Source organism: Convolutriloba macropyga, chromosome 4 (assembly GCF_964194025.1).
Source record: "Convolutriloba macropyga chromosome 4, txConMacr16.3, whole genome shotgun sequence".
NCBI lineage: Eukaryota > Metazoa > Xenacoelomorpha > Acoela > Convolutidae > Convolutriloba > Convolutriloba macropyga.
Genome location: NC_134471.1, coordinates 53866533 through 53891010, shown reverse-complemented (window position 1 = coordinate 53891010; position 24478 = coordinate 53866533). Strand labels below are relative to the sequence as shown.

General features: G+C 35.0%; 1 protein-coding gene across 1 annotated transcript; it reads right to left on the bottom strand.

Annotated features, from left to right (window-relative positions):
• Positions 1 to 1302: 1302 nt before the first annotated feature.
• LOC142337756 (asparagine synthetase [glutamine-hydrolyzing]-like) lies at positions 1303 to 16012 on the bottom strand. Its single transcript, XM_075387252.1, is given in 7 exon segments — positions 1303 to 2551; positions 2553 to 2649; positions 3545 to 3776; positions 13545 to 13772; positions 14085 to 14329; positions 14882 to 15176; positions 15648 to 16012. Coding segments are annotated over 7 exon segments (1692 nt in total). The 5' UTR covers positions 15985 to 16012; the 3' UTR covers positions 1303 to 2293.
• Positions 16013 to 24478: the final 8466 nt, after the last annotated feature.

The following is a 24478-nucleotide window of genomic DNA, read 5'->3' as shown; positions in this document are numbered from 1 at the left end:
GTAGTTTGTTGAACGATATGTTCATATGTTAATTTTTTTACCTCTTCATTTGGTAGACAATTAAGTGAAAAATGTAGATGAGCGGGGTCGGAACTTAATGTGCGAACGCACATTACTGAGCCTCCTTGTTTTTATCAAAAATCTCAGCAGTAAAACTCCTCTATATGCAACAGAATTGCGCAAGCATAACACAAGAAGTTGTACTCCAAAATAAAGGTGATAAAACTGGAATGTGTATTCAGAAAAAGAAAGCTGGTGAATCAAGGACAACGCTAAAGCAAACCGTATTGAAAAAGCACAAAGGAAAAACAACAAACTTGCATCGTGTCTGAGCCAAATTTCGTCGCGGATCGGTTACCGATGCATTTTTGAAACCTAAAATTATTTAGCTTAGAAAGAGAAAGTGTAATGAAAATTATGTTCTTTTGAACTTTTTCCAAGCTTTGTAGGTAAAAAGAATGGATTTTATGCGCATTTTAAACACTCGAATCTGATAGTTTGAGAAAAGACTCATTATACTAAATTTATTGCTGGATGGATTAATGACGCCTTGCTCAACGCAGTAACATCCTCCGGCCCGGAAGAGGTTGGGAGGATCGGCACAACCTTAACGAGTTGAGGGACGCAGTAACAAATGGGTATAACCAGAACCTCTATCCTTTACAACTTTAAGTAGCAAAGTTTTTCTTGACTGCGTTACTAAATTTCTTTCCCATTTTCTGATCGAATAAATTGAGGCGAAGCGTTTACAATTTAAGCAGCAATGGTCGGCAAAATGAGTAATATCAAAACACAATTTGCAAAATTTTTAATAGAGAAATTTTCTTGGAAATCTATACTCGGGGCAGGTTTCAGATAGTTATTATACTCTTTGATGCATACGGACCACGCCACCTTGATCTGCAACTGAACAACCCAACTCAGGTGTAGTAGAATAAGTTAGGGTGTGTCAAAAAACAGTTAAGAGCTGTAGCTATTAAAAGCAAACTCGCGGTCAACTTCAAAAACAATGCTTATTATATTTTCGAAGGAGTCAAATTAAGATCAGAATGCTGTACGAACAGTGCTGAAAATACACAGAATATCCAATGTTAAAAAAGAATGTGCATTTAAACGTGTGCAAATGGCTATTTGAAAACATCAAACTGCAGCTCCACAATTTTCTCTGATGCCACACGTGAATTTCCTTGTTTAATTACAGCTCCAATTTTGTAATATTACTCGATTGTTATGATTGCGGGCTGTAAACTTTCCTTTCTTGAAAACAAGTCATATCTCACGATCTCAACAGTTGCACCAAAATGAAGCATGAAAATTCAAAATTTTTATGAAGCAATTTAAGAAGTATTGTTTATTAATAACATCGAGTGGTAACAATGCTCTCAAACCACAACACAATGTTGACTGCTTTCTTTATAAGAAGCGCATCTGTACAATTAATTACAAATTAACAAACCACGTCAGATTAGCAACAACATAGAACAGTTTTGTGACCAAACACAGATCATATCTGTCGACATCAATAATAGCACGTTTAAAGAGTTGTGACTATTCAAGTAAAACTATCGATTAACACGCATTTTAAGAACAAATTCTCATTCAAACTGAATTAATATCAATTCAACATGTTCAGAAAATATTTCCAAGGAACTCTTTCCGTCTCGAAGCGCATATTTTACCACGCACATACACCCACCCTACTCCTCTTTGACTTTTAAACAAAATACAAATCAAACCACTGTTCAAACTATTTTTAAATTTTAGCGAGAAAAGGAAACATTTCCTGATTCAGTTATTTGGACTGAGTGAACATTACAACAATCAATTTTGTATCAATTTTTTTGCCAATTCTCTCAGGACGTTTCAGTTAATAGATGACCACCAAACACTAAAATGAAAAGATCAGCATTCAAAAACAACGTTGATGACAAACAAATGAGACCTTTACATACTTTACACACCCAGATAGAAGTTAACATCATCCAACAAATCAGCTCGTCATCTATAGTTAAATGTCAAATAGCTTTTATATGTCAATGACATAGCTTTTTATTCCCACACAATTTTCACATCTGATTTGTCAATATTTTCCTTTTCCTTCGACCAAGCCTATAAAAATTCAGTTTTAACTATCTTTCAATGTGTGAGGCACAGAGATCCGATATTCCCTCAAATCTCTCAAGTTATAGCAATATTCAATTTGAGAATTGGGTACCGATTAGATTTTATACCCATGACATAAATGAACAAAGGAAAAGGAAAGAGCTCAATGTTCTCACTATAGTCTTAAGTCTTAGGCTTGAAAATGTGACAGGACCCTAGCTGATGGGTTCACCTGTTCGCCGCACCATTTTGGTAACCAAGTGTACGGAATCAGCCTGTCCAAATCCGGGTAGAGTTGTTCAAACTTCCTACGATAGTACAACGCCTCTTTAGTCTTCGGAGCATTGTGACTGTATGTTTTAATTGCTTCTGCCAATTCCTCATCGCTTATAATTGTCTCTATGTGATCCTGAAGGATTGCGAACCAGGGTCTCTCAATTGACGACACGGCCATCACTGAATGCCTCTTTGGGTCTCCACAGAATCTCATCCGGAAGTAGACCAGTGTTGTCAAAGGACTTACGCAGTGTGTATTTCTCCACTTTGCTAACAACACAAATAAATGCATAAGTATTTACAGAAAAATTTTGATGCGACTTGCGCTTTAATTGCGTTTTTTGCAAAAAGTCGGACATTTACCGTCTTTCTGCACATAACATTTTTTCAATTTTTTTTGTTGCAATTAAGTTCAAATCTGAGCTAAAATTGTACGTCCGAAGTAACAACCACTTCGACTGTAGCAGAACAAGAAAGTTGTAAAATTACCTATCTTAACTACAGACAGCGCGCCCCAACACAATTCAAATTCGTTGAATTGTAAAAATACAATGAAACGACCGAAATTCAATTTTAAAATGGGGGTTTATTTCCGTGGGTTTTTTTCCATGTGGGTATATTTCTTAGACCCAAACCAATAATAGCCCCACTACTGCTTTTCAGCTATTAAAAATTGAAAAGAATAGCTAGCCCTGAAGTTAAATCACGGCTCCATCATTAGAACCCAACACTGTGTGGTGGGACAGACAGAAGAAATCTCAACAGTCACAGTGGCAACAAATTAGGTTCTTAGTACATTTTTTGGAAGAGTTACAGTTTAACTTATTGCTGTCAAGGTAAAACCACTCTGAATTAATGGTGAAAATTTTTGCAAATCAAGCTCACAGCATAACACTTCGAGTTCGGCAATTTTCATTGAGCCTGTTATCTGAGTACGCTAGCTTTTCCTCAATTGGTTTAAGAAAATTATTTTTAGGTATTTAGGTTTATTTTTATTTAAACCCTAGTAGGTCCGAAAACAAAAGTAAAACTCTGTCTTAATTTCAGATCAATGCTGATTTTAATAACTTTGGCAGGAATTTAAGGAAATTGAACACAAGAAATTCTTACATTTTTTCGTGCTACTGATTCTATAATCATAGATTGAAATCTTTAGAATTCCTACTTGATAGGTTGTTTTTCCTCGTCAGACAATGACATGTATGTATGGACAAAATAGTGGTCCAAGAAGGGCACTCGCAACTCAAGACCATGTCCTGCCGTAGTCCTGTCAGCCCTCAGAACATCATAAAGGTAAAGGTCGTCCATGAGACGAAGAGACTCCTCGGCTGCCTCCTGCGGTGAGGGTGCTTTGTGGAAGTAGATATAGCCTTGACACAATTCATCTGCTCCTTCACCTAAAAAATAACAATTAAATTGCATCAACACAAAGTTGCTAAACCCCTTCACCAGTTCTGTACAGCTCCCTCGAGCATGAAGTATCATCTAATAGCGACAATTTTAAACCTTTATAATGGTCTAATGAAAACAGAGCCTTATTAAAACTTAAAAAGTTGTATAAGGTGAAAAAGGAAACAGTTTGTATTTCACATCTAGAATTGCCTTTTCTTATTTCCATTTGAGTTATAAGACTTACGATGTCAACATCCGTTGGAATGCGGTTATAGATCGGCTTTTATGCCCACATTACCGTAATCCTACCATATGGATAGTTTAATTTTTGCGATCCATCATAATTGAGCATTCAACACAGATGAAACAACTATCTCCTGGAATCTTCGACGTCCATAGTTGGTGAAATATTGAAGTCGATAGAAATTTCATATTCAAGCAATGCACGATATCGGTGATAATCCTATATACTCAAAATTCAAATTGAAACGCACGTGCACTTTATAAAATTCCAAAAGTCCGCTTCTTTAATGATCTTAGTATGATTGTCAAGATTTCATACAAATCATATATGACTTTGTATGGTTACTAAGAAACATTTATGATGAGCAACAAGAGAAGTTGCTATATACTAAGTCAAAAGTTGACTTACATTGACTTTCGACCCTTTAAAACATCTAAATTGCATTTTAAGCAAAATTACGCGACTTTGTGGTTCTCGATAAAACTTAAGCACAGTCGTGTACCCTATACTTAAAGCACACATCTGCAAATATTAAAACTCTCAAAATCACCACTGCCAGAATTTTTGATGGCAGCATTCTACTATAAATTTCCAGAAATCTTGCCAACGAATAACGTGCAAAATTCGTTTCAAGCAAGGTTTAATGAGCCGAAAAACACTTCAAAATTCTGACCCTCGAGTCGTAATGTATTTCTTGATACTATTTCGAGATGGTGCCAAACATTCAGTGACTTCAAAAGAAACGTAAACTATAGAAAAAATCTATACAGCTTTATTGATGTTATCATAGATCAACCGAGTCATGAATAAATTTCTTTGGAATAAAAGAGTTAGATCGACCATTTTGTACATGCAAATTCTTTCTTAGAATTACGAAGACGGTTGATTAGGACTTCGATCCCTTTGCGAATAAGAGCAAACAATCTCGTTCAATGACCTTAATCGGCAAATCTTTCTATTTGACATCTCGCAACCTTATACTTCACAATGCCACCTCTTTATTCATAAGACACACCTTTATTAAAAATCTCGATTCTTTCCACTTAATTCGGATAGGGAATCAACAACATCAGAATAAAAATTTAATATACCATGCCAAAAAAACGTGCCGAAGCATATACCTTTCTTGAATGAAAAATTTGAATCAGTAGTTATTACACAATCAAATGTTTGCTACAGACCTAATTAGCTTCAAATCAGTTGAAACATTTATGAGGAAATGGTCATTGACTTACAAAGGCCTGTCTTAATAAACTTGACGCTGTTTTCTAATTGAGAAGATCTCGTACTCAATACCAAAATCTCAAAACAACAATTTAAAATGAATAATTAAAGAAAAATTGCAATAATCGATTTTAATAGAAAACTTACGACTTTTATGACAAATTACCAGCTATCAAGCCCAAAAAACACGTATCCAGCGGGTCTGTGCGCAAAACAGAATCTTCCAAAATACCAAGCAAGCTTGTCAAAACAGTAATATTTGCGGTCAGCGAAGTTTTCATCGGATTATCTTAAGACAACTAAGCACAGTTAGTTTCTTTCTGAAGAATCTCTTAAAATGAGACCAAAAAATTCGAAAAAAAGCTTTTGAAGGTCTCCTCAATTAATTCTGATTTGCTTACTGTAAAACTATCTTCCCACAAGGAGGCTCAGTAATGTGCGATAGCACATAATGTTCCCACCCCGCTCATCCACAATTTTGGCATAATTGTCTACCAAATGAGGAACAGATAGAAAACCCCAAAATTCAAGTATTTTTCAAAAATAAAATTGTAGCGTGAAAACAAAGATCGCCTCCAAAGCAAAAACCTTAATGGAGTAAAAAAAATTCCGCATCATATTGATGAGATCTGCAATTATTAAGAGAGGAAGTCAAGATGAACAGCAAAATCAAACAACAACAACATTAATTACATCCAAAAGATTACGTCCATTTAAAAAAAACTTTAAAAAGTCAAAATAGCGTCAAATAAAATTGAAATTAAACAAAATAACTTACTAGAAAAGATATGGGACCAGTCTCTAATAAGGCCCGGTAACAATTAGACAAAACACCAAAACAGTAAAGTTAAAAAAAAATCGCTTATATTTTTGAAAACAATATATTTAAAAGTAACGAAAAGCAATAGATATCAACTGAAAACATCCAACAGATCCATGATAACCGATACCTCCATAGGAGGGCATTAAGACGTGTCATTATTCAAAATTATATGCGGTTACAAAAAGAACCAACAAAAAGACAAAAATTCAATTAAAACGCGAGAAAACGCTGTCGATTGTTCGATTGCGCCTTCTTCGAACGCCGATAATGTGGTATGTGACCTCTCATTAATGAGACTAGGTAAAAACTAGACAAAAAAGGGCAAAATTAAGTAAAATTTTATTTTTGGAAAAAAAATATTTTCAAGTCATGAAACAAATGCAAAGTTGAAGTGTTTTTTTCAAAATAACTGTTTTCAAAGTGATGAAAGCCATCAGCTAGCTACTGAAATCAGAATATAGGCCCATCTATTCGTCCATGAAATTCCAGATAATTTGGTAAAACGAGAAAAAACGCGAAAAATGGGCAAATGCCTAAAGCAAAAAAATTGTGAAATCCGGTTGCATCAAAGCCAGAAAATCATAACTTAAGGCGTGAAAACGCAATAAAATTAAATTTTAATTCAACACTAAGCTAAAAGTTGACCATATTAAGAAAAAAATGGCGCAGTTCAGTAAGCCGTTGCTTATTTAAAAGTCAATTGTTTTACAAAGTCATTGATTTCGAGATGCTTAGGAAGCCAATTGTATCTTTCACCAGCGAGCTCTGATTTCAATTGTTCTGTTATTTAATTAATATTAAAAAGATCGATTTTTATAAAAGATCTATCAATTTATTATTGTTGAGATGAACATATTAAATAGTACACCCTGCTATTTAATAAGTTAGTATTATAGATTACTGGTTGCAATTAAATAAGGGGCATTTCTCAATAGAGTAGCCTCGTCTAAGAGGAATTTAGAGTCCCACATATGAACCAGATGGCTTCTTATTGTGGACTTTATGAAGAAGCTTTAGAATGAGCGGACAATGACGTACTGGACCGTCAGTGGTGTCCCAATGCAGTGCACAAATCATGTCTTGGTATCACCGGTACTGTCAAGTGTGGAAAGATTCTATGGAGCTGCAAAGATGCATAACAAAATTAGTTACTTTTGATACTCGTATAGCGGTGTTGGAAGAAAAGTTCAGAAACCTCGAATAATCGCCGGGGTGTGTACATAAACGTGAATCAGATGAAAACTGTGAATCCTGAAAACTGAACGACAGTGAATCCTAAAACGACGCCTTACAAAATTGCATTATTGAATTCGAGTAGCAATGCAGTAAAACAACACGATGCTAGAAGCACTTTAATTCGTGGTCCGCAACGGCAGCGACGAAATTCGAAGATACGAGACCAATCGCCTGCTGAGGATAGTAGACTCAGAACCAAAAAAAAAAACAAGTTATGATCAGATCGCAAACTGGCAATAACAAAAATGCAGCAACAAAAAACCACTAAGCGTCAGCGTTTATTCGTTAGTCGATTCTCAAAGTCGAAAATCGAAAATGTTATTGATTGGTGCGACAACAATGGTGCAGCACCTATTCTATCCCCCGAAGTAACGAACGACGACTCAAAAATGCAAAGCTTTTATTCAGTTTTCGTGGATAGTGATTCAACCAACATAAATGATACGGAATTCTGGCCTATAAATGTTACTTTGGCAAAGTATTTCTTAAATCAGGAGACACGAGATTGGCTGAAAGAGCAGCTAGAGCGACCTTCAGCTAAAAACTCACGACCAAAGCTATTCCATCCAAAGTTGAATTTTTTCAATTGCAGATGTGTTTACCAAAAAACCAAGAAAATTAGTACATTGATTTATTTACACCTATATTCTAGTAATTACTGAGATATGGCTCAAATGGTTTGACGATTTGTTCTTGTTGCATCGAACCTGCTAACAAACAGGTGCAAAAATTTTAGTTTTAGATTTTTTTAACTGAAATACGCCACAGATGGCGGAGTTGCCGTCTTGTTAAAACTTTTTTCAACAGAGTTACTTTATTTTTGCGTTACTGCAGACTGTGATTACATTTACAGAGGTTTAATTATTTCAAAATTACTTTTCTTGTTGCTGCTGTTTATAGACCACCAAAAGGGAAATTTAAAAGATTTACACGAAACTTTAATTGATGATGTGCTTTCTGATTGCCTTGATGAGCCCATAGTTATATTAGATGAGTTCAATGTACATGTGAATGATGAAACTGCGTCATCAGCAAAACCTGTAAAAGATATTTCATTTGTGTTGGATTTAGTACAAAATGTCTTTCAAACAACACACAATAAGGGCAAAATTCTGGATCTTATGACCAGTAACACTTCTGCCATTTTGAAATATGTCCATATTGATGAAAAAACTAGCGACCATTTTTTCACTACTTGTTCACTTGAATCAATTGTTATCTACAACAAGAGAAAGCTGAACATTTTTAGAACCTATGCCAAGGTTTTATGGGAAATTTTAGCCAATGATTTGACCCTGACATTAAGCGTAAACGATCATATTATTGATCTTGAATTGAAGTCAGAATTTCTAGAAGATTTACTGGGCCAATTTACTGATGGAAATTTTCCACAGGCTACAAATATTTTATTGAAGGCACGTTTTCTGATAGTCGTTTACGAAAAGCTGAACACACCTTATAGGAATTATCCGAATTCCACGAACCGATTAAATTACCGTGAAAAAATAGTCGATTCTAAGCTGGCCTTTGCTTCAAAAAAGCTCAATATTTTGAAAACTTACCAATATTGCTGGCAGATTGCCAGAAAACAGCCGCAATAGCTTCGTAGATCTGCATTCTAAATAAAAACAGTAAAAAAGACAGACAAAAATTTGTCTGTTCCTTGAAGTCTGATGTTATATTGATTTAAACCTGTAAAAGTTAATGCTGCCTCTATAAACTGCTCCCAAATAACCTTCATTCAAAGTGGCACACATTCACTTGACCTTATCTCTGTGCCTTGAAAGATTTACTTGTGAGAAATAAAATTGAAACTGCTACAAACTACTAAGTTCGAATATGAACTTGCTGAAGATTTCAATGCTTTCTTTCTTGACGAAGTAGATAAACTAACTAGGCGCCAAGACCATGCTTATTTCGAATGGGCTAAAGAACTCATTAAGGGTGTTACTCAAAATTATGAACAAGTACTGATATATAACTTCATAAAAATAACGATTAATGATGTCATTGAGGTTGCAAACTACGTCACCGAGTCAACCCCTCCAGATGATTGCTTTAAAACAGAATATCAAAAATTATTGTGTAAGAATTGGCCGATATTTTTCTGCGACCTTATAAAAACTTGTTTCGGGATAGTTTTCCCCCGTGTTCATGAAATCGATTTTAATCCCACAACTTAAAAAAGTGAAACTAGACCCAAATAAATTAGATCCTTACCGACCTATCACGAATACTACTTCTCTTGCCTAAGTTATGGAGCGCATTATAGTCGTTCAACTAATCAAACATTTTGAAAAGCATCAACTAAACAACCCTCTTCAATCAGCTTATCGAAAACACCATTCCACGGAGACGGCATTGACAGGCATGCTCAATGCTATTTTACAGTATCTTGACAATTGACACTTAGACCTATTTTCGTCGCTGGACGTAACTGCTGATTATTGACCGGTTTAAAGGATTTGGCTCATCTTTAAATGCCAGCAAGACGAAAATCTGCCTTTTTAAATGTAAATCATGATACTTCCAATACGCAAACAGTACAGCTTCTCTCATTATCTGTTTCGGGGAAAAAAGTTCTAGTGAGGACACTTATCTTATCGAGGTTCGATTATTGCAATAGACGATATTTCCCTAAACAAGAAGTTGATAAATAAATTACAAAGAGTGCAAAATGCTGTTTGTTGATTTACTTTTGGTCTGCGCCAGCGTTGGAGAATCAATACGTATTTAAATGATCTACATTGGCTTCCTATTTCATATCGGATTCAATTTAAAGTTTTATGCTATGTACATCGTGTTATTTACGAACCTTTCTCTGTGCCTTTGTATATAGGATCCTTAATTGAATTAAACAAGAGTACTCTTCTTATCGATTTAATTATTCCCAAAGCCGGATCAAATTTAAATGCAGCCTGAAATTTACTGGAGCACAACTTTGGAATTCTTTACCACGAGACTTGAAATCGATTGAAAAAGCACGAGATTCATTATTTCAGTTCTTATTATAGTAGGGCAAAACTTTCAGTTTGAATTATGAAGTCAAAAGCCTAACTTGTATCGAAGAAGAAATTTTGCCAAAAAAAGTCAAACTCAGCAAATCTATTCTAATCTTCGCAAAAGACGAGTCGTTATTCGTGAATGCTATGATCCACGAAGGAAAATTATTAAGATGAGACGAAATGCATCTTATCATAATATTATTTTTGGCTCTTCTCTAGTTCTGGTATCTTTGTCGACGGAACTGTTACAATCTCTTGTAAAGGGTTGTGGAATCACCACCAAGAGTTCTCCGGAGGTTGTACATATCTGGTGGTACAATCCGACCAAAAAATAGTTATGGGAGGAACACATAATCTGTTTGATCGTTAAGGCCCCCAAATTATGCACCCTACACAAGTTAGAGAAGAAATGCGTGAATTACTCATCTTTTTATCTTGAATTTGGTTATAATATTGCTTTGATGAGATTAATTAGACGAGAGGGAGAGTACGAGGTGATAAGTCATTTGAAAAAGTTATACCAACAGTTGGCCAAAAATCAGGTATCAATTTGTTCAGAACCAAGAAGTTCCAACACAGAGCTCACATCGCATCTGAGTGTTGCACCCCTCTTTGAACGATTCCGAGAACTCGCCAAGGACTTCTAACACTTTGTAGAATTTCTAACCAAGTTGTAATGTATTTTAAAAAAATTCTAAACCACTTGTTCTGTCAGCTTCTTTTTACCCAAGCTCATTTCAGAGCTGGTCTCCTTTACTCACTTGCTGTCTTCGCGTCAATTTTTCCGAGCACATCTTTGAGTCGGCGGAATTTGATACTTGTGATGCATCAATATACCGAGCTCATTTTAGAGCCGGCGTAATTTTTAATTTACTGGGAACGATGTACGTGCGAACGTGTTAACGATATCAACAAACGAATTATTCAGATGTGCAACAATTTTAACTGCAGCTACGAACTCGCTTCTGAGTACCAGAAGTGTTAAAATAAAACCAGATGATGATGATGTTGACGATCTTATTTTTTGATTCAGTCCAAGATTGGTCGACAAGTCCTAAGCTAGTCTTGCTAATGCTGTTAGTCCATTAGAAACACTTAATTTTTTTCGAATGTTATTGATATAGAAAATTTAGTTAAAAAATTATACAACTGCTGCGTTTTTGATAATAATACAGTTAGCAAACGGGAAAAACTTTTAATTGCAGAGCACTGTCAATGGTAGTATGAAAGTAGGACTAGTTCCCCTTGTAGCTTACAAAGACTGTGTTAGTAATTTCTGGGTCTATACTTCCGGCAAAGTTAATCAAAGGAAGCTTATTTCGTACTAGTTTTGATGAAAAATTTTTTGAAAATTTTGATAAAAATGAGCCAGACACATTCCCTCAAAAGCTCCACAAAAACAGCTACTCTTAAACTTCTCAACGTAATACATTATTTAACTTCTAAATGGTATACATCAATACATTTTTGACGTTAAGTTAAATACCGTCGATAACTTGAAAACTTTATTCATGAGTAATGAGTTAACATAAAAGACCAACCTAGGGGGAAAAGCTCTCAAATAATTGCCGAGTGGAGAGGGGATCTGAAACGGGGTCAATTTTGCGGGATTAGGCCTGGAATTAGTTGCAGTGGGGATAGTGATGGCTTCCTGATATTATCGTCTTCTCAGCACTTACGGTCAATTTTATACTTAGAAACCAGTACAATTCTAAGAGCTTCTCAAAAAATTAATGGCGCTGGTTTTCACCTGTTTATACAATTCTTGAGTAATAAAAGTCAAATGGTTAGACAAAAAAAGCTCACAGACGAAGCATCGGTAGCACAAAAAATTGAGCTAAAAATTACTGGATTTGAATAAATGTAGTTTTGGGTAATCTCCAATCAATGTCAAGAAGACTTTAAATAGTACAGAAACTTGATCAGTCGATTGACACCAAAACTCACAAAGAGAACAAAAAATGTCACGTACACAAATTATTCTGCTCTTTGATTTCTTGGCACGTGATCGAATGGCATTAACAAAAAAAAAACGACGAAGACGACGAATTAAAAAACATGGAAGCAAATGAAATTTCATAGAACAAACAGCAAAAAATTAGACCTAGGAAGACTGCGACAGGATTGACAAAACTATTTCACACGTTGAGATCTTATTTTGAATTTCTCTCTTCGAAAAAATTAAGGAATCCAACCGGACGATCAGAGCAACACGGAAAGCTTTTCTATGTCTTAAAAAACGCGATATCTGCTATTTTGTAATCCCTTTTTCCAATAACTCCCTCTTGTATATTTTTCCATCAAATACTCGTCTTTTTTAATATGTCTTACAAAACTGAAAACAATTGAAGTTCAAACATTGAAATTCTGATTTTTCTAAAAAGAATTGATCTCTGTATTTATTTAGGAATCCCATTTCAGTTGAAAATTTTGTCATTTAAAAACTGATAATTTAGTTAAGATGGAACACATTGCTCGCTTCGATTTAAGAATTTACAGTTTTTAAATAAATAAACTTCCATTCTTTTGTATTCATAGAAATGTAGTCTGCAAGTCTTCGATAATTGGAAACTAATGATAGCTGAACGCTTCATTCAGTTTCTTACTAAATAGAACTTCTAAAGAATAAAACATTTATTCTTTGCCTTGTTCAAAAATATTTTGGCCCCATCGTTTCTGCATTTGACGATTCCAGCTTCGAGCTATAATTGTGTGATTACACTCCAAAGATAGAAAAAATTTGACAGAAAATGGAAAAATTGGGAATAAAAATCGAAGGAACGCAAATTCATGCAAAAATTTAACAATTTATTCAGCGGAACTCCGTCTAGGAACCTATGCTCGGAACAATTATGCCAATGCTGAAAATTTAAAAGGTTGTTTTTTCTAATTCAAACCTTACTATTTTCTTCCACAAACCAGAGAACTGGTAGTCTTCTCTGCTAGCCTTTAGAGAAATGATTGTCGGTTTTTCAGGAATTTTCATCTAATTCTCTCGATTCTCTCGAAATCAATTAAGTTCTTGGCATTAACTAAATCATTGTTTTAGATGGACGATGTATTGAAGCAAGGCCGTTAGGTAAATCGCATTAATCAACAATCACCATAAAAGAAACCTCACATACAGTCGATTTTGTTTTGATACTTGAATGAATTCAACAGCCAATTGATGTACTTTTGAGTAAGAGCAATTCAGGGATAGACAACACTCGTATACAAAACAGGGATCGACTGTTCTAACCTGAGAAAATGATTTTGCATTCACTGTTAGCTTTGATATACTCGGATACCAGGTACATTCCCACACTGGCTCTCACAGTCGTGACGTCATAGGACTCGATCTGCGTGATTACGTCGTCCACGGCAGAGAGGAAGTCCTCGGTAGTCTTTATTATTGAGTGGTGCTTCGTGCCAATATGGTCGGCTACTTTCTGCGCCGCAACCAGATCTGTGCTATTCTTATCAAGGCCTGAAAATGCAAGTTACCAGTGCCGAAAACCTATTTGCATCACATCATCGCATCGTTTTGAGACCTTTTGCACACTGCTATTGCATATCTTTAACTTAACATAAATTTCTAATTTACTCAAAATTACTCATTAAATCGCTCATAAATGAATGAGCAGAACAAGGGAAGTGTCAATTTATACTTCAATTACCATAAAAATGCTGTACATAAGACCAGCATCTGAGTAAACATCAAATTTCAGGGGGTAACCTCAAAAAATTCCATATTTGAGCAAAGCCAAACCAATATTAGCTCAATTTTAGCTTCACTCACCAATCGCAAAAGTCTCCAACTGATAATTGTATCCCCATTTTGGCATCTGCTGTTTCACAAGAGCACACACCAGACTAGAGTCCAGACCTCCAGACAACATACAGCCTATCTTGCAGTCTGCTATCATTCGCATGTCCACCGCATTGGTCAGTGCGTGTTTCACTCTGCCCATAGCTTCTACAGAGGGAGCGGGTTCGTTCACTTCGTATACTGGTTTCACGCCTATTTGATGGAAACGCTCACGTCTGAAATAACAAATCCGTCACTTTAATTCATAGAACAAAAAAATTACCACAAAACTAGCCAGAATTGATATCGTTTTTATAACTCTACTATATTAAGACTATCGAGCGACAAGTTATTAACAATTGTTAGTCGGAAAGCATCCCTCAAAATCGCTGCGACGAAGTTAAGACGACGACATACAGAGTTTTGTTTCTGATATTTAATTTTTTACAGATATTAAAATGTCAGTTGTTTTTAAATCACTCAGATCAAACCTTTCATCATTCATTGGGAAACTATTTCCGAACAGAAATAAGATTTCAATTATTTCAGAATGCAATATTGAAAACTTGTTTTAACATTGTGTTTGTTCATACAACTTGCAGAGCCTGCCCTCTTATCCAAACTTATAGGAGACTCTTATACAATCTACTCTCCACGGCCGGTCTGTTTTAAACTCTCATCGTTAAATAAGCATGACAAGTTTATTGGCAAATTAAGGTTACACTTGGTGAAAATGCTGGAGTGCTTTAGAAAAGTCACACCAAAAAATTAATAAAAATGCAATTTACCTGATAAACCTGAGGGCTCCCTTCTCAGTTAAGTCAAATTCAGTGAAGTGACCAGGCATGTGGGGTTTAATGGTCGCAGTTCCAGGTGGACAAGAAGCCAAGGCCGACATCAAGGCCTTCACCTCTGATGCCACAGCCCCAAAACCCGTATTCTCCGAAGAAGGCAAATGTTCTAGGGTGAATAGAGGTCGCACACCAAATGTGTCGCGGGCGTAGAACACTTTGTTGTTTTGAACATCAGCCAGGACGAATGCAAACACACCGTAGAGATGCTTGACACAGAAATCAATTCCGCCTAAAATTATCATTTTACGTCATTATAATCATTCTCAAGAACAACAGTTGCATCACATCGATAAAATAACTCTTTGCCAAGAAAACTAGGCAAATCTGAAACAAAGCTTTTTCTCTCCATTGTTACTATCTGAAGAGTGGCGCATTATGCAGTCTAATTAACAACACAGCGGCTAAGTTACATTACTTGCAATCGCAAAGAAGGTTAATTTAAAACATTACCACACGGTTGTTATTACTCTCGCTCGATTCCGAGTTTGATCGCCTGTCGTATTTTATGTTACTGCTTTAATCTCATCAAGTTGATCAAAAAGCACAAAGTTCTATCGGCCACTTGAAGTTTCAACTTGGCTTCCCACCGAAATTGGTAATTTCTCGATGGCGATAATAACCCTGCGGTAACATTATTGTAGTCTGCATCAATAATATATTGTCGTGTTCCACATATTCCGACACTTAACTCAATAGTTACCTTTGGCATACAAATGCAGAATAATCTCCGTGTCACAGTTAGTCTCGAACTTGAAGCCAAACTGTTTTCGCAACTGTTTGTAATTGTAAATCTCGCCATTGAAAACCATAAAAAGATGCTCATGCTGTTTCAACTTCAAAGGCTGCATTCCATGCTGTGGGTCTACAATTGACAGTCTGACGAAGCCAAGAGCACAGTTCTCGTAAGGTCCCACACTCAACATGCTAAAAGCGTCCGGTCCCCTGTGCCGTATTTTGAACATGTCTGGGACTATCTTGGACAGGCATTTCTTGTTGCACTGACCTCCACAGCCGAACACGGCCCAAATTCCACACATGACAAACCTTAAAATCAACCAGATCTCAGAAGATAGTACACCGAAACACTCGTATATTCTCTGTGAAACGCTAGTTTATTCTCTATCATACATAACAAGGAGAACCAGTGAAAGGTGTGCAAGTAGATGTTCCCATTTTCCGTTTATGCAAAAACCACCCCTCTTCTACAAGGGTTCTCCGCGAGCCACCGAGGCAGAGTATTGAGCTACAGAAAAGCTTGAAGCTGATTTTGCGTACCATACTTTAAATTTCACAAAGTTACCATATTATTATAAGTAAAGTCCAATATAATTAAACCCAGAATACCGTCGGTTAGAGACAAAATCTATCTTTGAAAAAGTTATTTCGCGGCACCTTTTATAAATAACGTTTCGATTTTGAAGTCTTCGCACAACACAAATAGAAACTAATTAAAACTTCAAGCTTCAATGTTTCAATCTTTTCTGTATCAGCTTCGATTTAGCGCGGACTCCAGAATTGAAGACAACTTATGAACAGAATTCATTAGGTTGCCGACTATATTTTGACAAAACGTGAATGGGAAAAGCTTAAAATAATATTAAACCCATACGATTTCATATCATTCAACTAAGACACTCCCACCCGAGTTAACTCGCAATGCCAAACTCTATGAAGACTAGCACAAAAACAAAAGCTACAAATTTGCAAATCAATACGAGTTTGGCAAACCAAAAGACTCATTTTAATCATCAGCGAATTGACAGAAAATATTTAGTTTGAAAAATTGATTCTCGTGTTATAGAAATGCTAAAATTAAACTTTGTTAAAAGTAAGAAACTAGCCTCCGGGGCACAAACTTGTGTGCCGCCAATCCCAAAATAAACAATTAGACGAGGCATTCTGATTACATCAACTATGGTTCTAACGAAACGAAACCTTAAAAAAGAACTTATTGAGACAAGTGATCGTAGGACGAGTAGCCATATTAATGAGATCAGAAATTTCCGTAGAAAAACGACGCATGATAAATCGCTGAAAAATTCGTTTGACGACAAAATTACAAATAAGAACCGATCAACTTTCAGAACTACAATATCAGCACACTGGGTAATGCTGTGGATCATCCGCCTGATCTAACAACTATTTCAATCTATCGAGTCGAAAAAGCTTTTCACTCCCGGTTGAAAAAGCCTGAGTATTAAGTAATTTTAAAAATCACATCAAATAGAAGCCCATGGGCCTCACAAATCTACTTCCCTGCTGGGATCTATAAGATCAATCTTTTATTAAAAGCCGATTTGTCTGAAAATATCCTAACAAAATTAAACTTAAATTATTCAATTGTAGAATAAAGGCGACGTTCAGACAAAAAACTACAGAAATACGTCAATGACTCCAGCTCCTGAAGAATTTGCTGATGAACCACACAAATTATTAATTGCAGAATACCCTTTCATGAACAATTTCGTAAAAAAACTCCTTGTCTAAAAACTATGTATTTGCCAAAAGATGACTTAGTGTATTCGCCGAGACTATTTCAAACAAACATAAACGAAGAGAATTATAAATTGTTCATCGATCAAAGGCTTCTGATACAAAAAATCAAGACCTGTTGCCAGAAACCTGGATCGCTGAGTTCTCTAACTCTTCAGTCAACATAGAAAATATTTTTCTCAGGTGCTCAGTTCAAACAGGAAAGCTGAGTTCGAAAATCGAAAGATCTATTCGTATTGGTCATAAGAGGGAATACCACAGGGTACATTACTTGATCCATGTTTTCGTATCAGAACCATGAAAGCTGTAAACAAAACCGTGAAGATTCACTTAAAGAACAATTCAGATATTTTACTTCACAGCTGCTTAAATCAAAAGCGAACAAAACAGAACACATTGTTTATAACTAAAGAACCTGATCAAAAACAAAATTAAACACAAAAAATAACAAAAAAGAAGTAAATGATCTTGATTTTATCTTTGATGAGCCGGTAAATACAACTATTTCAAACTATCAACAGTTTAGAAAAGGTTTTCAATTCCGGTGAAAAAGCCTGAGTCTTGAGTAATTTAAAAAATCACATTAAATAGGAGCCCATGAGCCTCTCAAATCTACCTACTTGTTAATCAATCTCCTTAAATCTATCTCCCTTCTGGGATGTATAAGATCAATCTTATTTTTTACAGCAAATTTGTCTAAAAAAACTCCTCACACTTAACTTGTTACAAATTATTCAATTGTAAAACGAAGGTGACGTTCAGACAATAAACTACAGAAAAACAGCAATGACTCCCGCTCCTGAAGAATTTTCTGATGAACCACAAAAATTATTAATTGCAGAATGCACTTTGAGAAACTATCTCCTGAATGAAACCTTTTCAGTATGTATTTGCCGAAAGACTCGTTAGTGTATTCAACCAAGAAAATAGCAAACAGACAAAAACGAAGACATTTATACCACTTGTTCATTGATCAAAGGAGTACGAAGACCTTTATACCACTTGTTCATTGATCAAAGGAGTTTGATACAATTAATCAAGACCTGTTACAATAAAAAATGGATGACTGGGTTCTCTATTTCTTCAGTCAACAATCCCTGGTTTCCCAGGTGCTGAGTTCAAACAGGCAGGAGTTTTGAAAAAAAAACATCGTTTCGTACTCATTTCTAACAGAAAATTCCAGTTAAGTTATAAGTAACTCTGCTTCAAGTCTTCATGAAAATCTTACGTATAACTAACATCCAAATCTACAATTTTTTGTGCATTGCTTGTGTCCTTCAGTTAGTTTACATAATCTTTTGGGGTTGATATTCATTGATGTATTAATTCGCGCTTTAAAATTGTTAAGTTCCCACATTGCCAAATTGTTGGTTTCAACATTTCAGTAAATTCAGTGTTCGCTTTTTTAAATAATCGTACAAACCGCACATAATTTGCAAAAAGGTACGCAATTTGTCCGCATTATATTTCGAGATTGCATTTTCATCAATTTTCTGCCGAAATGCAGTATTATTGAAGCAAGGCAAAGACTAGACTTCTCAGGTAATTTCTAGAAAACTTACATGCGCGACTAATAAAGGCTATTTCATTTTTCTTAATTTCTCCTTTTTATTATCTTGTACAAATTACCAATAAGTTACAAATAAGAAAAGACCAACTTTACAAATAAATTACAAACAAGAACTAAATTACAAATAAAACAAATTACAAATAAGACTACAAATAAGAAAAGACCAACTTTTGGAACTATAATATTTGCACACTGGGTGGTGTATCATCCGCCTGCTCTAAAAACTATTTCAATTTATCCACAGCCAAAAAAAGTTTCCAATTCCGCTTGCAAGAAGTTCGAAAAACACACCTAAACCTGTTAAAAATTATCCAAGTGTACAACAAAGGTGACGTTGAAGAAAAAGTAAACTGCAGAAATACGTCAATGACTCCCACTCCCCAAACAAATTATTAATGAAAAAATACCCTTTCAGAACTCATTTAGTAAATGAAACCCTTTTCATAAAAATGTATTTGCCAAAAGACGCCTTAGTGGATTCAACCGAGACCATTGCAAACAAACATAAGCAAATGCAATTATACCACTTGTTCGTCGAAAGGCTTTTGATACAATTAATCAAGATCTGTTACCAGAAAACTGGATTGCTGGGTTCTCTAACTCTTCGGTCAAAAAACCATTTTTCCCAGGTGCTGAGGTCAAACAGGAAAGCTGAGTTCAAAAAGGAAACATTGATTCGTATTGATAATCCCAGGGCCTTCCAAAGGGTACATTGTTTGATCCACGTTTTTCAATAATTTCTGCGTAAAAGACCTAGACCTTGGAAACTGCACAAATATTTAAAAAGCTGCTGCCGCCATAATATCGAAAGTCAGAACCTTGCAAGCTGTAAACAAAAGTGTTTCGATAGGATTGTAGATCATCCGCCTGTTCTAACAACTATTTCAATCTATCAACAGTTTAGAAAAGGTCTTCAATTCCGGTGAAAAAGCCTGAGTCTTAAACAATTTCAAAAGTCACATTAAATAGGAGCCCATGAGCCTCTCAAATCTACCTACTTGTTAATCTATCTCCTTTAATCTATCTCCCTTCTGGGATCTATAAGATCAATCTAATTTTTTAAAGCAAATTTGTCTCAAAAACTCCTCACACTTAACTTAATAAAAACTATTAAATTGTAAAACAAAGGTCACGTTCAGACAATAAACTACAGAAAAACGTCAATGACTCCCGCTCCTGACAAGATTTCTCATGAACCACAGAAATTATTAATTACAGAATGCAATTTCAGAAAATATATCCTTAATGAAACCTATTAAGTATGTATTTGCGGAAAGACTCGTTAGTGTACTCAACCAAGAAAATAGCAAACAAACAAACGAAGACATTTATACCACTTGTTCATTGATCAAAGGAGTTTGATACAATAAATCAAGACCGGTTACAAAAAAATCGATTGTTGGGTTTTCTATCTCTTCAGTCAACTTAATCACCCGGTTTCCCAGGTGCGGAGTTCAAACAGGCAGGAGTTGTGAAAAAAGAAACATCAATTCGTACTGCTTTATATCAGGAAATTCCACAAGGTGCAATAGTTAATCCATGTTTGTGTATTTAATTTACGTGTAAAAAACACTAGAAGTTGGAAACTGTACAAATGTTCGAAATACTGCTGAGACCGTAAAATCAATAATCAGAAGCTTAGAGGCTGTAAAAAACAGTGAAAATTCGATTGAAGAAGTGCTCATATTTCTTCGCAGTCGCTTAAAATGCGAATCAAGGAACATAACCGACTAAACGTCGGAAGAATTGCTCTCGAACGACTGGTGGGAGCTGTAATGAATTGCAGCCTGCTTCAGTCGGGGGAGAGGGAGGGAGGGGAGCTTAAATGGGACTAAGAAGTTCAATAGTGGGCTTCAAACAACCACATTAGAGGTTAACATATACCACTATTAAGATTTAAAGTAAAAAAATGGCACCAGTTTCGGTGCACTTTTCATTTGACTTTTAGTATTAAATTGCCGCCAATTGAGTTCACCTAATTGAAATTGTGATTGAGAGAGAATTTTAGAGCACGCGAAACGTAAAAAGTCAAGGGCGTAAAAGTCACTCGAAAAGTCAAAATTGTCAAGCGAAAAATTAGCATAAAAAAGACACACACGTTTACAATAATTGCTTGGAACTTCGTTCAAGATCAATTAAAAACACATCGTTTATAAAGGAAGAACTTGATTTAAGCAAAAATAATACAGGAAAAAGTAAATTATCTTGATGTTATGTTAGATCATGAATCACGTCTTCCAACAGAGAACATAAACTTTCAAAAAACTTTAGAAAACAAATTTATTAAGTTATAAGTAACTTTACTTCAAGACTTCATGAAAATCTTACGTATAATTAACATCCAAATCCACAATTTTTTTGTGCATTGCTTGTGTCCTTCTGTTAGTTTACATAATCTTTTGGGGTTGATATTTATTGATGTATTAATTGGCGCTTTATAATTGTTAAGTTCCTACACTGCCTAATGGTTTGTTTCAACATTTCAGTAAATTCAGTGTTCGCTTTTTAAATAATCGTACAAACCGCACATAATTTGCACAAAGGTACGCAATTTCGAGATTGCATTTTCTTCCGAAATGCAGTATTATTGAAGCAAGGCAAAGACTAGACTTCTCAGGTAAATTCTAGAAAACTTACATGCGCGACTAATAAAGTTTATTTCATTTTTCTTAATTTCTCCTTTTTATTATCTTGTGGGAAATCGTTAAGAGAACAGTTCAAACTAGCTTTGGGTTGTAATTTGTGCCACGTTTATCAAGTGTTCTTTCCAAACAAAGCGAGAAGTCAAAATTTGAAGAGCAGATTCAATCCCTATAATTGTTACCAACAGTGCTGAACGATAAAAACAGAGCAGACAGATTGCCAGAAAGAAGCTACGATTGTTTCGTGGATGTTGTCTCGAAAAAGATAATGAAAAACAAACAGACCCAAAAAGAAACTTTTTACTTTTATTAATTGCCATTATATAAATTCTGATTAAGAAACCACCTGATTAAGAAACTTATTGCTGCTTCTATTAGCTGCTTTCAAATAACCTTATCTCTTTGAATTTATGTAAGGAAAAGTCAATTTCGAGTGAGGAAATCATTTCTGAGAGTGAGGTAAGTCACGTGTGAGGTGAGTCACGGGCACCCAATTTAATCAAAAATGCATGAATGAATGCACAAAAAGCAGATTTGAAGTGAGCGTGTCATATGCTCGTGGCAGAAAATCTTGAAGATTACAAAAACATAGCAGGACACGTCCTAAATTAAAATCCAACGAACTTCAAAACTTAACACCTGGTAGTCAGCCTTATTCGAAAAACAACCTTTAAAAGTCAATATAACACATACCTAAAAGGGGCCCCTTTTGTAGAAAACAAATCAGAGTGAAAGTATAACGACATCAGCTAGCAAATTTGCAGATTCCAATTGAACCAAAATCTTTGAAAACAAGTGGCAAAAAAAATACGTTACTTAATTTTCCAATAGACAGATTATTAAACCAATGCTTATAGGATATAAACAATTTATAGGATATAAACCTAAAGAATAAAAACAATTTTTGGATACGAACATAGAATATGTAGCAAAACTAAACACAAATGCAGTCAACAATAAAAAACCACTGAAACTTTCCTGTCATTACTGAGGCTAGAAAAAAGACAAAAACAAGAACAACCACCATGCAAAACTAAAACGTTACTTTTACCCTAACAAAATGGCGTCGAAGACGTTTAAGCTGTTTTAACTGCTGTAGTGAGAATAGTGATATATATGAAAAAAAAAGTTCAATCGAACTTGTTTTTCCTCATTAGAGCCGAGAAAACCAGTTATTTACGAAACTCTCAAAAATCACTGTTTTTTGAAAAGATAAAATTTGCTCACAACGTTCGATATGAATCGAAACCAGTGAATACTCTTTAAGTTTCACTAGAGAGGTAGTGAGGAACGCCCCTAATAAAATTGGGAGTAAAACAGCAGATCTCCAAAAACAGACAGCGCACCAATACAATTCTAATTCTTTGGACTGTAAAAAAACTAAGAGAAGGCCACTAAAAGCCCGCATTCGCAGCTATTGATAAACAATTCATTGTAGGATAAATCGACAAGCTACTGAATTTTAGTAGCTAATTAATAGCAATAATTAGTAGTGATTTCTGCAACAGAAAAGTAGCTGCTTTTGTTATCCTCTTCTTTTGATAACAAAATGACAAATTCAATTGAAAAGATCTGCTCAATGAGTTTCCGGGAACATTAAACTCCAGAGGAAGTCCCTAGGACCCTCGTGCCGGAAAAAATGGGAAACTCGAAAAATTTTCAAAAAAACTTGAAATTGCGAATACTTCTAAAAAATGCTGATATTAAAACCTTGGAAAACATTACATCTAGAAGCTATGCAGTAACCTATAACTAAAACCTAGATGAGGCTTATGTGGCTCTTGAGGCTAGAGAAACCTAAAATATGAAAAACTTCAAAAAACTTGAAAAAATCTGAAAGTTACAAAGTGACAAAATTTGTCAAAATAAAAGTTTAAAACTAATCCATGGCCAAAAAACATTTTCCAGTACCTTATCAAGACCTATCGGAGATTTTCAATTAGGCTGAAAACTCTGAATAATGACAATGCCAAAAAAATTCAAGAAAAATTGCAAGTTTGGTTAAAAAAAAGTGCTGAAATTCGTTGTGTTGAGGTCTTAAAAACATTCCATTAGATTTAGAAACTATACAGTAACCTATTGTCAAACCCTAAAGGAGGTTCGTCGGCTCTTGAGAATGGAGAAACCTAATAATAGATGAAAAAAATAATAGAGGAAAAAGTAATTTATCTTGATGTTATGTTAGATCATGAATTACGTCTTCCAACAGAGAACAAACTTTCAAAAAACTTTAGAAAACAAATTTATTAATTTATAAGTAACTTTACTTCAAGACTTCATGAAAATCTTACGTATAATTAACATCCAAATCCATAATTTTTTTGTGCATTGCTTGTGTCCTTCTGTTAGTTTACATAATCTTTTGGGGTTGATATTTATTGATGTATTAATTGGCGCTTTATAATTGTTAAGTTCCTACATTAACAAATTGTGTTTTTCAACATGTCAGTGAATTCAGTGTTCGCTTTTTTAAATAATCGTACAAACCGCACATAATTTGCACAAAGGTACGCAATTTGTCCGAATTATAATTTCGAGATCGCATTTTCAGCAATTTTCTGCCGAAATGCAGTATTATTGAAGCAAGGCAAAGACTAGACTTCTCAGGTAAATTCTAGAAATTTTACATGAGCGTTTAAAAAAGGTTATTTCATTTTTCTTAATTTCTCCTTTTTATTATCTTGTGGGATATCGTTAAGAGAACAGTCCAAACTAGCTTTGGGTTGTAATTTGTGCCACGCTTATCAAGTGCTCTTTCCAAACAAAGCGACAAGTCAAATTTTGAAGAGCAGATTCAACCCCTATAATTGTTAACAGTGCTGAACA